We start from the raw sequence: 14,193 nt of genomic DNA on the forward strand, positions 1-14,193 counted from the left end.
TCGGAATGGCCGATTAATCGGGGCCGATTTCAAGTTTTCATAACAATCGGAAATCGGTATTTTTGGGCGCCGATTTGCCTATTTCAATTATTATTTTTTTACACAGCTTTATTTAATCTTTATTTAACTAGGCAAGTCAGTTAAGAACACATTCTTATTTTCAATGACGGCCTAGGAACGTTCTGCCTCGTTTAGGGGCAGAACGACAGATTTTTAACCTTGTCAGCTCGGGGGATCCAATCTTGCAACCTTGCAGTTAACTAGTCCAATGCTCTAACACCTGATTACATTGCACTAGCACGAGGAGCCTGCCTGTTACGCAAATGCAGTAAGCTAAGGTAAGTTGCTAGCTAGCATTAAACTTATCTTATAAAAAACAATCAATCAATGACTGTCATTGCTCCAATGTGTACTTAACCATAAACATCAATGCCTTTCTTAAAATCAATACACAAGTATATATTTTTAAACCTGCATATTTAGCTAAAAAACATCCAGGTTAGCAGGCAATATTAACCAGGTGAAATTGTGTCATTTCTCTTGCGTTCATTGCACGCAGAGTCAGGGTATATGCAACAGTCTGGCTCTTTGCGAACTAATTATGTCATAACATTGAAGGTTGTGCAATGTAACAGGAATATTTAGACTCATGGATGCCACCCGTTAGATAAAATACGGAACGGAATAAACGTTTTGTTTTCGAGGTGATAGTTTCCAGATTAGCCAAAGGTATATGGTTTAGAGAGAAATAGTCGACGCGTTATAATTCCTGTAATAACTTGCGGCTGAATTTGAAAGGGGTTCCTTCGTTATTTTACCGTTCATGTCTTCCATAGAGAATGTCTTGATCTACTTCAAATAAGGTCTGTGTTTCGTGCAGGCWTAAACMGCCTCGRCGTTTTGATACSCGTGTAAATCTCACTAGGATAAGGTAACGTTTGTCAACATATTTTCATAAATCCACTCTACAAATTTTTTTAATCTTCGCTTATATTTAGCCAATATTGATCAGAGTTACCTTGTCCTATGGATATCTACACAGTTATAAAATTAGCACGGTGATGTAAGCCTACACGAAACATAGACCTTATTTTAAGTGAATCTAAAAAATATCCTATGGAATAAATGAAGGAACCGCTTTTCAGATTTTGCTAGGTGTCATGGGAATTATGACTTGCACTTTGGTTGTCAATTCTTACCATGCCCATTATTAAAATAGGATTTCCTGCATATAGAAATTAAAGTTTTTGTTTTCAACATTCATCACAGGTAACYTAMACTCTATTTTTATTCAAACAGTTGAGAGTATTTGTCTCCTAAGCAGACTCTTCAGTATCATTGTCACTTCAGAGCTGTGTGCGTGTGTGTATTTATGTATTATATTAAGTTAAAATAAAAGTGTTCATTGTTCATTCAGTATTGTTGCAATTGTCATTATTACAAAAATGTGTGTGTGTATGATATATATACACATATCAATTTTTATTTTTTATATAAATCGGCCGATTAATCGGTATCGGCTTTTTTTGTCCTCCAATAATCGGTATCGGTATTGAAAAATCATAATCGGTCGACCTCTAATAGATATGAGTCAAAATTGACTACAAAGCGTAAAAGGATAATTTTGGTTATAAAGTCAGTYGCGTCTAAAACGGAGTTTGGAACATCCGTGCGTCAGAATAGGTTAATAAAGGTTGGGTTTTGATTTGACAATGTACATTTACCCACTAACTTGGGGTTGAACAGCGGAGGTAATTGCTCTCTATCCAATAGCATATACAGTGACACAGACCTGCCCAGCAGCCCGACTATGTTTACATTAGACAACACATTGAGCATTCTTTACTTGCGAAATACTGCACCAAACACCTTAAATAGATGTGAAATTGCACAACTAAAACATCCCCCGAAAAATTTTCTAAATTACAGATTTCTTGAGTTATCTTGGATTCATTCTGGGGATTTTGAGGAAGTAAAATAGGCTTCCACATCTACAATGTCTCATGGGAGACAAACATCATTAACCTAATATGGAATCAGTCAGGAAACACATCTCATTTTTCTAACAGAAAAACATGTGCCAATCGGCATGTTCAGCACCTCTTTAAAACTAGCAGAGACCCCACTTTGGAACTTTGATATGCCCATAGAATATATTATGTTCAACAATATATTGATCAATTTGCCAAATCTAGAGTTATTTTATATATTTCAATATCAAATTTCTATTCATAATTTCTCAATTATGCTTTAATAAAAGGATACTTTGGGATTTGGGCATTTAGCAGATACCCATAGACTCCCAGTCATTGCGCTAACGCTAGTTAGCATTGACTTGTGAAACTACCTTTAATTTATTTCATACTGGACACAGAGACATATAAATGGTATCCACAAGTTCATCTGACTATGGGGAAGTAGATCAAGTCTTGAAGTATCCAAAATCTCGAAGTATCCCTTTAAGATAAAAATATCCCCCTCCCCCCACCACCAAAAAAAAGGACCCTTCTATGGATTACATGTTGTGAAAATCCCCCAAAAATGATTAGAGATGCTATGTCATGAACATTGCCAAACACTTAAGGACTGACTTGAGATCAGCCACTCCATAACAGCCATGACCTGGTAGAGTCTGAAGCAGGTGGAAAGAAGAACGAATTGGCCAAATGAGGAACGAGAAGAAAGTAAAGCAGAGAGAGGAGCAGTAGGCATGATTAAGCCTTTTGTGTTGTTGACAGAGCGATTCTAGGAAAATCGCTCACATATCTAAGAGCAAGTCAAGCAGACAATGTCTTTGGAAGAGCTGGTGAAGCTGTGAGACACACACACACACACACACACACACACACACACACACACACACACACACACACACACACACACACACATTTCCAGATTTAATTAAAGCTGTAATATGTAACTTTTTGGGCAATCTGACCAAATTCACATAGAAATGTGAGTTATAGAGCTGTCATTCTCATTGAAAGCAACTCTAAGAAGAGGTAGATATGTTCAATGTGTGCTATTTCCCCATTCTTAAGTTTAGTTGTGTCTTTTACACCAGATTCAAAAAGCTGAAAATACAATATTTTTGGTTAATGAAAATATATTTCACAGCGGTTTAGATGGTACAATGAATCTCTTGCTTGTTTTGTCACATAAATTGAAATTAGGTGAACTATTAGAATTTTAGCAACCAGGAAATTTCAGAGCGACTTCTGCATATTGCACCTTTAAACTAGGGTAAATAGCAAAAAGACTTGATGCTCCTCAGTGTGATCCAGACTGCACACAGGCATACTACTAATAACCAAGTTTCAGTGGTCAACTGGTTAGGCTTAAGTGAAACAGTCAACCAAAGTTCAAATAGAGTGACACAGCATAAAACACTGACCAACTGCTCCACTACTAACCTAGTTTGATAAAAGTAATTATGTGGCCCCCTTCAAAACAGAGGGAGAAGTAGTCTACTGTACTATAAAATCTGGCTGCTAACTGGCTATCCCTCCTCCTTAACCATTGTAAGCCCCTCCAGTGGCCCTATTGGCTAGGAGTGGGGGGGGGGGGGGGGGGGATTAGTGAAATCACACAAAGCCTGGCATGGTTCTTTGTTCTCCTTTCTACTTTCTCATTACTGTGCCAAATATACAAGCCAAAGGGGGAGAAAACCACCTCTGAAATCTGCAGTGTCTGCACCTGAAAGAGGAAGAGTCTCGAGCTCAGCACAAGGAAGCATCTGGAATAGTTCAGTGGGAGACAGTGTAGTTTTTTTAGGGTGAGGACCACTAACCTATAATAAGAACAGGGAACAAATCAACCCTAAAAGACTACAGATCCCAAGCACTGTTGATTGAACACTTAGTTGACTCAGCGAAAAGTAAATCAGAATTCCACAGCGAGGGAGACAAACCAAGTCTGCAGCTAATCATCCCCATAAATTATGCCCTCTAAGGACATTTTCTTCATAAAATCCACTGGGCCAATCGGTTGGCACAGGAGTGACTCTGTATGTTTTCCCCCAGTATGTGTGTTAGACTTTAGTAGTTTGGCTGCAACAATAACAGCAGCGTATATTGATAGTTTACCAGTCCCTTCTAAATGCTGCTGGGCCATGGACAGGTGGGGGTCCAAACAAACAAATAATGATACACAATCAGGCGCTCCTGTGCTATGTCAGTTCCATCAGTTCAATGTCGCCTTCACTGTTAACAGTAGCTCAAATTATGTTTAACAATCCATAGTTAAACAATAAAATAACCTTGTTGTATTGTACATGGACATGGTTGGGTTGTGCGGTCACGGGCAAATGGGCGCATTGTCATGCTTGTCATCTTCCTAGTCAAATTCAACACCGAGCTTCCTTACCAGTTCGATACCGTAGTAGGTCATGCGTAATTGCATAATTGGCATTAATAAACAACGTTTGACAATTGTAACACCAAGAAAAACATCTTAAAAAGTCTAATCATTTGAGACGAAATTCTGCAACGTTGCATCCTTGGAGAAAATGTTGAGCGCACAAAACCTGGTCAGGCTCCCCAACGCCGCAGTGTGTGTATAAAAATATGAATACCTAAGTTCCATGAGATAACGTTAGGCCAACAAAATATTAACATTTCTTAAAATAATCTGTATCTGCTATACGCCTCCGTTGCGCCCATTGTGCGCTATTGGCACAAGCCAGCCAAGGCAACTTACCCCTTCTCTGTGAAATGTGCTTTTCAGGCAGCCCGTTTTTACATGGCATCCATATTTTCTTCAGCGGGTTCTGAGTAAGCTCGCGGGGTGATGTTGCCATCATAACATCTTCGTTAGAATTCATTTTGATTGCTGCACCATGCCCCGTTTCTAAGCGACAGAAGTGGTACGTGATGCGGGCTGGTCTGCGCAATAGAGCTGCGAGGGGATGGATGTCATATCGGCTGACGAACGTCAAACGTATATTATTACCGTAATGTCACTACGCTGAGCGCATCAAATGGTGTGAAATATTCATAAATTCCGCACACCGCGGTGTTTCGTGCAAGCAGCACTGACTAACGTTACACCTTTAGATGATCAGATTTCAAGAGTTATCTACATTTATAGCCCGAGTGCCAATCTGTTTGTGCGAACATACCAACTCACTGTGACTCATTGTCATGCCAAACATGTTTTTCATAACAAGGACAGCAATGGAATAGGCAAGAGCACAAATAGATCTGGGACCAGGCTAGTAGGCTACGTTTATGACCATTCAATAAAGGTGAACAAAACGCTGTAATTTATTTTCTGTTTATTAACATTCCCATGAAAATTATTTGCAATTAACAGAGCATCTAAGTGGGTATATGTGTGTGTATTATTTTCTTGTCCAATGCTCACTTGAAAAGGGAATGCCAATGTCAATGTGACTTCCCTGGTTTAGCCTACAGGCCTAGGCTTAAATTATATACATTAATATCAAAAAGTAATCTTATATAGGAAGACTATAAAATGCTCCAAATACTTCGAGTTTTGACAAATATATACAGCACGTTTGTTTTTTCATGCTTAATGATTTGTTCCCTATATAACAATGTAGCTACTGCACGCTAACTCACACGAGTTTTTTGAAAAACAAGTATTCTGCTGTTCACGTGCAACGCACATGGGACAACACAACACATCATGCATAGCATACTGTAGATTCACTGGTTATTTACAGCATTCGGTCAGCTTTTAATCAACTATGTTTCAATGACAATTAGTGAGTAGGGAAACTCATAATCACCCCGGTTGGCCACTAAGATGGTGGATAAAGTTAATTTACACACGTTTATTATGCAACTATATGACATTCGGTCTGTGTTTTGAATTGTAGCAATAGGATAAAAACAGCTTTTAAACAGTGTTGTTGTTTTATTGGCCAAATCGACATAAAGTTCTACAGAAGGAAGGTTGATGGAATATAGCAGCATATTATTGTATGTAGGTAGTTTCCAAAATTGGGTACTCACTTTCAGAGCAGAGGAATCACAGCGCCCCCTTGTGTCATTGTTTTGCGACAAACTGTACTTTCTAAAAACACTAGGTGGGGATGTCTACCCACTTATTCCCCCAGAGCCACCCAGGAACATTTACTATATGGAAGCGCTTAGCTGCCGAAACCCAATTGGAAATGCAAATGATCAATCAATATCATGTTTGAATTTTCTTTTCCTAAATAGGTATGCATTTTTATGTGACAAAATTCAAACTGAAAGGCAAAAAAAGATATTGCATTATAATTTTCATGATTTAGTACACTTGTCTGCTAATTAGACAAATAAATAGCAAGTGCGTTTGAGATCATTTCCATGGTACTATCCAGTACAACACTGACACATAAAAAAATGTCAACGCCTAAATGACAAATCATTTCTCATGTTTGTCATTTCATTTCCTTGTGGTAGCATGAATTGTGATGACCCCAAAATAAAATGAATTCTCAATTGGCAATGCTTTTCTATACTTTAAGACTGTCAAAATTCAAATGCTTCATTTCGCTATTTAGTTTCCTCATTTGGATTATCGTTTTCGACTTGTGTTGATTGTCAATCAAACACTGTGGTCGGGGTTTCGATAACGTGAGGCGTTTGCTTGCTGGCAATAGTCACGCTCGCTTTGTGTACCCCTCATTATCTTTATTTGTAAATCCTTCTACCTGTAAAGAGATCAACAAGACCTTTCTTGACTTCATCTGGAAAAATAAGTCTCAAACAAAAAAAGTCAGTTCTCTCTAATAAAKGAGGTCTGGACCCAGCTAGCACAGTGGATCTGGGCCGATTCCGGCTGAGAGTCGTGGCACTCTGCCGACGTCATGTGGCCCCGAGTCTGGGCCGCCTTCAGCAGTATTACTTGTGGCTAGGATGCAGGGATTGAGCTCGGGGGGATTCCGGTGTGAGTTATCTGGCCCAAATGTATTAATTGGGGCTCGGGCCAATTGGGGCTACATTCTGGCAGATGATTACACAGGCTGCTTTATATAATTAATTAACATTTCATTATTTATTTATTTGTCCATAATTTCCTCATTGTTTCTGTGATAAAAAATACAATTAACATTTCAATTAAATTATTTAAGAGTCCTGTGTAGTATTTTAGTATTTTGATACTTTGTGCAAGGCAATTGAAAAGCATTCAAAACTTTGTGAATGGAACTTCCTGAGTGGCAGCGGAGACACTGAGTTGCAGTGCAAACTGCGTTTCTACAGATGTTGGGTCAAGACTTGTGCCGGCCGCAACCGGGAGACCCATGAGGCGATGCACAATTGGCCCAGAGTCGTCCGAGTTATGGGAGGGTTTTTCCCAGCCAGGATGTCCTTGTCCCATCGTGCTGTAGCGACTCCTGTGGCGGGCTAGGCRCATGCACGCTGACACGGTCACCAGGTGTATGGTGTTTCCTCCGAGACAAAATGTTTTTTTTGTGGATGGGTATAATTTGTATGTATATTTAAAATGACTAAATCGGGAATGGGGCCGCTTCTGGTAAGACGCCGGCAAAGTCGGCTGAATTCTGGTAGACGGAAACGGCCCGATGTACTTGGGCCGATTCTGGGCAGTCATTCATTTTGATTCCAGGCCGAGTCAGACACCCGATTCCGGGCCGATTAAATCAGTTCCGGTCCCCTGGAAGAGGGCTGTTTCTGGGCCGATTACTCATTGCTAGCTGGGGAAGTGCTGGATATTGTTGACATAAATAACACTTTCAAGACCAATTGGTTGAAAAGATGTTTGGTCAATACTGAATCAATTTGGTATTTCATTCCAAACAATTCCTCCCAATAAGTTGGGAGGTCTTACATTTTTACTGAAATGTAATTATATTCCTGAATACCTGCTAAATTGGCTAGGTTTCACCAACAAGCTTTAATGGCCTGGAAAATATGTTTCCTGCACAATTTTTCCCCACATAAAGGTCTTTTGTGGAATAATTCAGACATATCTGTAAGGAATAAGTAATTGTTCTACCTTAGCTGGCATGAGAGGAATATTGACTTTGTTCTTGATGTTTTTGACAACAGGGGTAATATTCTTGCATATGAACAATTTATAACATTGAATGAGTTTCCAATACCTTTCAGAGAGTTTATTTCTGTGATCAAAGCCATTCCCAGTGGTCTAACTAGTGGGGTGGCAGGTAGCCTAGTGGTTAGAGCGTTGGTCCAGTAATTGAAAGGTTGCTACATCTAATCCCCGAGCTGACAAGGTAAAAATCWGTGGTTTTGCCCCTGAACAAGGCAGTTAACCCACTGTTCCAAGGCCGTCATTGTAAATAAGAATTTGTTCTTCTGGTTAAATAAAAACTACACTTATTCCATCCCGTTACATTTGTGCATATAAGGGAGTTGTTGTGAATGTTAATTACTTCTTAGATATCGGAACTAGAAGCACAAGCATTTCGCTACACTCGCATTAACATCTGCTAACCATGTGTATGTGACGAATACAATTTGACTTGACCTGTTCAGTCTATCATGGAAAGAGCAGGTGTTCTTAATGTTTTGTACACTCAGTGTAGTTATAGCTATGGCTTGTATAATCAACTCAGTGCCCTTGTTAGTGTCTTCCCTGAGATTTGCCATCAAATCCAAATAATTTTATATTGAACAAAAATACAAGGTTTGGTCCCATGTTTCATGAGCTGAAATAAAATATCCCAGACATTTTCAATACGCACAAAAACATTCTCTAAAACTTTCTGCTCAAATTTGTTTACATCCCTGTTAGTGAGCATTTATCCATTGCCAACATAATACATCCACCTGACAGGTGTGGCATATCAAAAAGCTGATTGGTCAGCATGATCATTACACAGGTGCACCTTGTGCTGGCGACAATACAAGTACACTCTAAAATGTGCAGTTTTGTCACAACACAATGCCTCAGTTGGCATGCTGTACGCTTCTCATGTTTTGTTTATTTGCAGTTATCATTAAACCTCACCTTCTGCACCTGCTTCCTGACTCCCGGCGTATACGTAACAGAATATTACCTGCACATATGGAAGCAGCAGAAGATAAAACCATATTCCAGATGGTCAACGAACAGGGTTATCTACTCCACCAACACCACGACCAGGTGGCGCAACTGGGTACGGCTATGGAGGAGGTCCTCAGCATTCTCCACCGCCTCGAAACCACCAGAGAGGATCTTCATACCACTAGAGGGCCTCCTACCACGCGTTGTCACAGTGAGCCAGTCCCCCAGCCTATCTAACGATGCCCGACTGTCCCTTCCGGAGAATTATGACGGTACTCCATCGAAATGCCGTGGTTTCCTATTCCAGTGCTCCCTCTATTTGGCCATCAGACGGGAGCCCCTACCACCGAGAGGTCCAAGGTTGCCACGGTCATTTCCCTGCTGATCGGGCGGGTGTTGGAGTGGGCTACGGCTGTCTGGGAGAGAGGAGAGGAGGAGCAGGGTTCCAACGAGAGCTCTATTCAGAGCGGTCTGCGACCATCCTTCAGTGGGCAGAGAAGGAGGTGAGCGACCGCTGCAGAGTACACCCGTACCTTTCGGACTGTGGCAGCATCCAGCGGATGAAATGAGCCAGTACTTCGCACCCTATTCCAGAGAGGACTGCACAAAGAGTACCAGTTGGAGTTGGCGTATCTGGATGATTACCTTTCCTTGGACGCACTCATCGCAATCGCCATCCGTCTWGATAACCTTCTTCAGGAGCGCCCGTGCCCACCACGCCACTCACCTTCCTCCTTTGGCCATCCTGAGGCAGAGCCTGAACCCATGGAGATAGGGTCCACCCACCTCCTCACAGCACAAATGGGATTCTGCTCCTATTGTGGCCAGGATGGCCACCAGCTTCAGCGAAGTCCGGTGCGTCCCAACCCGGGATCCATGAGAGCAGAGGGGCGGCCCAGTGATCATCCGTCTTCCGGGAAAGGCGTATGTCCCTAATGTGGTGTTTCTACCGCTCTAATGGATTCCGATGCCGCCGGGAATTTCATCGACCAGGCCCTCGTCTCCTCCATGAATATCTCCTCGTACCTGCTCTCCGCTCTGGTCCACGCCATGGATAATCGACCAGTGGGATCCGGTATTATCACATGTCACAGCCCACTCACCTTCACTTTGGTATCCATGCACCAGGAGAGCCTTCCCTTCCTCATCATCACCGCACCAGTGGACAAAGTCATCCTCGGCCTCCCGAGGCTCCAACATCATTACCCCACCATCTCCTGGTCGAGGATGAAAATCACCGACTGGGTACCCGGAGGACCTACTTTCCCTTACTCTGCGGTTCTGTTATGAATTGTATGTATAATGACTAAATTATGTATACATTTAAAGTAATGATAGGACTATATCTAACAGAATGCTACCCTGTCTCTGTATAATGATGAAGAATGTTTGTCCATAAGAAAAGAGGAACTGTGGCAGACAACTTGTAACCACTGTGGAACTGATAACAGGGAAGGAAGTCTCCCCACCCAGGGAGGGGAGAAACCTTTGGCTTGTAGTAGATTGTATAACAGGTGGCAGGCAATGTATGAGTAGGAGAAGACTTGTGAACTATATTGTCATTGTCTGAGAGGAGGGACATTTATGACGAAATGAGAGGTATATAAACCAATGTACAGGAAATGATAAGCAGAGCTCTCGTAAATAAACGTTGCTGACTATTGTAGACTGGCCTCTGTCTGTTTCATTTCAACAAGAACCTTACAAATTCTTGGTAACAGACCGAGTAGTTTAATTGAAGTTCAGTTTATGAACATTGAGAACATAATTCTCTTAACAATTTGGTCCTTCGAGCCGGATCCCAATACCTGTCCCTGCCGTCCGAAGGTACCACGCCGAAATACCGTGCACGGGCGGGTCATTGACCCGTAAATTAAAGACCTGTCCCCTGACATTGGGGTTCCATAACAGGCCGGTATATACCTAAGGTCGGCAGAGACGGTGACGGGATCCAACCAACATTGCTTTTCCCAGTATTCAAGACAAGGACAGTAATCTTTATTCACGAATTTGGGGGAATGATTTAAGATGTCCTTGATTTGAGGTTCTAAATACTTAGAATATATCAATAATAGGAGCTTGGTTATTCTAAACAGATTCACTAGGAGACCTTTACTTTGTGTATTAAACAAAAAATCGATTGAGGGAGCAGGTCCGCAATGACCTGAGGTCATAAATAAAAATAGCTTAATATTTGAGGTCTGTGAGGAMTGGCCGAAATGTTATTTGAGGGATGGCCGAGAGGTTATTAGCAAGGGATATAAATAGGTGCTGTGAGATAGGACGGGGAGTTTGTGCAAATAGGAGAACTAAAATGGTTAATTAACATGTGGTAAGTTTGAATTTTCAGTTTGAATTATATCTTAACCCAAACAATTCAACAAGGCTGACCTGACTCCGTTCCAGTGGCGCTTTGTCAAAAGACATATCTAAATAAAATCCTAAAGTGTGAGGATATTGCCAAGGTTTGTGAGATAGAATTACCGTCCTATGCGAACAAATAACTTAAATGGTCAATTAACAACAGTGAATTAGCCATCGATCCGATTCAAAAGACAATACTGAAATAAAGTCCAAAACGGAGAAGAGGCGAGAGGTTTAAATTAAACGAAACGCGATAACATAATTATAGATCCAAATAATCAAAACCAATTAAGATAGACTAATCATAGACCCGAATTAATAGTCAGAACACAACAGAATCAGGTTAAAATGGGAAGTAAAGGTTCTAAGGGATGTGGAGAACCCACGGGCGATGAACGATATATGGAGGTAAAGGATAAACGAAATTTAGATTATGGCCCAAAATGGAGAAAGAAATATGGGTTTGAAGGTCGCCTGGACGTGGAGAAACTGGAGTCTATGATAAAACAAATACATAAGAAATGTGGAAAGGATGAGAATAAGCAGAGGGAACAAGGTTTAAACACAGCTAGAGTCTGGCTTTCAGAAGCCAGAAAGAGAGTGGAAGGGGATAGGAATAAGATCCCAGCCAGGCAGGAAAGGAAAGTCACAGAAAGTCAAGAAACGCCGCCCTCCGCTCCCTCTGCCGAAAAAGTCAGCCAATCGGGTGGGGGTGGGGGTAAGAAACTGTACCCATCTCTAGTAGACCAAGCGTGGAGGGGGAACCCCGATGATGAGGTGGTGGGGGCTCGGAGGAGGGTGCAGTTGCCGCCCCGGGCTGAGCCTCCCCCTGCTTATGATCGGGGTGCGGGCGGCGGAGAGCTAGAGAGGGAGTTGGAAAAGGCATGGGCAATTTCTCCGAGACAGAATCGATCAGGGCTACTCAGGAGAACATCGGACGTAGGAGAAAGAAGTAGAATAAAGCCAAGGAGAGAGTTTCAGTATTATAGTGGGGAAGAAGAGGTTGAGGAGAGAGAAGAGCAATACCCCTTGATACAACTTCCTAACCCCCAACCTGGGGTGGGGGATAACGAACTTACCGTTCGGGTCTACAGACCCTGGACACAGCGGGATATAGAGAAAGCAGGGGAAGGGATCCCCCACCCAAGGACAGGAATGGCTGGATTTGAGAGAGATTTGAACGGGCTAGCATCCAGTTTCAGATTAAACACGGGAGAAGTAGAACGAGCAGTCAGAACTATTGTAGGGAAAGATTGGTTCGCTGTGCGCGGGGCTTGGGTGCCAACGGGGCAGGACGGGAACGTCATTCAGTGGACGGAGGGGCTAGGGGAACCTTTCAGAGCAAAAATTATGGAACTATGCGCGAACCTAACAGTACATTATCACCGACACGCCGATTTCTCCAAGGTAACTGAATGTAGACAGGGAGAGAATGAGACAGTCAGCCAGTACCTAGAACGTTTAAAAGATGTATTTAACAAAAATAGCGGCACGCCAGAACCTCCCCACGGAGGAGACCAAAACACCCCTTATCACCAACAATTAAAGATAGCCTTTTTGACCGGGATGCGCCCAGAAATAAGCAAGGAGGTGAGGAAGAATTTGGTAGGATGGGGATTGGCTACGCTGGCGGAGGTAAAAAGATATGCTGTCCACCACGAACAGCATGGGCAGACAGAAAAAAGAAAGAAAGAAAACAGAAAAGATGAATTTCTAATGCCAGTCTTAGAAGATAGGGCCATGGGAGGAAAAGACAGAGAGGACAGGACTAGGTCAGAAAGAAAGGGAACGGGGGGAAATGAGGAAGGGGGTGCTAAGATGTTATAATTGTCAGAAAGAGGGACATTTTGCTTGAAAATGTGAGGCCCCATGTGAACATTGTGGTAAGAAGGGACATAATCACCGCGATTGCAAACAGAAACCAAAGGAAAAAGGGGCTAAAAAGGAAAAGGGAGAAAGGCGCCCAAAACCTGACTCAGAGGATGAAGATGAGGAATCCTGACTAGAAACTGATACGGCTAAAATAGTCAGGAAGGAGTTAGTAGACTGGTACGGCGAACGTGATAGTGACTGTATTGATGACAAATTAGACCTTGACATTTTGGATAAGATTGACACGGAGACTGAGGTGTTTGTCAGCAAAAGACCAAATTGTATGGACAAAGGAGGCGGAGAATTAGTTTAGGACTATCAAACAGTTATTGGTATCTGACACTGTTCTGGCATTTCCTAGGTATGCCCGTGAATTCACACAGACTGTGGATTGCAGGGAGGGGTTTATGACATCAGTGTTGACTCAGAAACACGGAGGGAAGAATAAGCCGGTGGCCTATTATTCCTCCCGTCTTGATGAGATGGGGCAAGCAATGCCTCTGTGTTTGCAGTCTGTGGTGGCTGCAGCACGGGCTGTGGAGGACTCAGCCTCTGTAGTACTTTACCATGGTTTGACATTAAGGGTACCACATGCCGTCTCGATCTTATTATTAGAACATAAGATGGCGTACATGTCACCAGCTAGACATTTGTCTTGTATGATAATTTAGTTAAATATGCCAAATCTAACAATTGAGCGGTGTACGACCTTGAACCCCTCCACTTTAATCCCCATAGCCACTGATGGGTGTCCCCATGACTGTGTAGCAGAGACGGAGAAAGTTGTTCTCCCCAGACCAGATCTAACTGATTTGCCTTTACCAGATGCTGAAATTACTATGTTTGTTGATGGGTCTTCTAGAAAGAACCCAGGTGGCTCAAATGCCACTGATTATGCAATAGTGACTCTTACTGGGGTGTTGGAAGCTGAAGCATTACCAAAAAATTACTCTGCTCAACAAGCTGAAATTGTTG

At 42.1% G+C, this 14,193-nt stretch overlaps 1 protein-coding gene across 2 annotated transcripts in view; it reads right to left on the minus strand.

The window, feature by feature from the left end:
* Window positions 1-14,193, minus strand: part of LOC111970112 (6-phosphofructo-2-kinase/fructose-2,6-bisphosphatase 4-like) — a 58,737-nt gene that overhangs the window by 13,402 nt on the left and 31,142 nt on the right. Inside the window, exon 1 of one of the 2 annotated variants that reach the window (XM_023996633.3) lies at window positions 4,699-4,913. The exons of the other annotated variant lie outside the window; for it this stretch is intronic. Within the exon in view, the coding sequence (XP_023852401.1) occupies window positions 4,699-4,822 (124 nt within the window). The 5' untranslated portion in view covers window positions 4,823-4,913. Of the gene's footprint in view, window positions 1-4,698; window positions 4,914-14,193 lie in introns of those variants that run through there. 2 annotated transcript variants of the gene reach the window in all.

The sequence above is a fragment of the Salvelinus sp. IW2-2015 genome, linkage group LG11 (genome assembly GCF_002910315.2).
Source record: "Salvelinus sp. IW2-2015 linkage group LG11, ASM291031v2, whole genome shotgun sequence".
NCBI lineage: Eukaryota > Metazoa > Chordata > Actinopteri > Salmoniformes > Salmonidae > Salvelinus > Salvelinus sp. IW2-2015.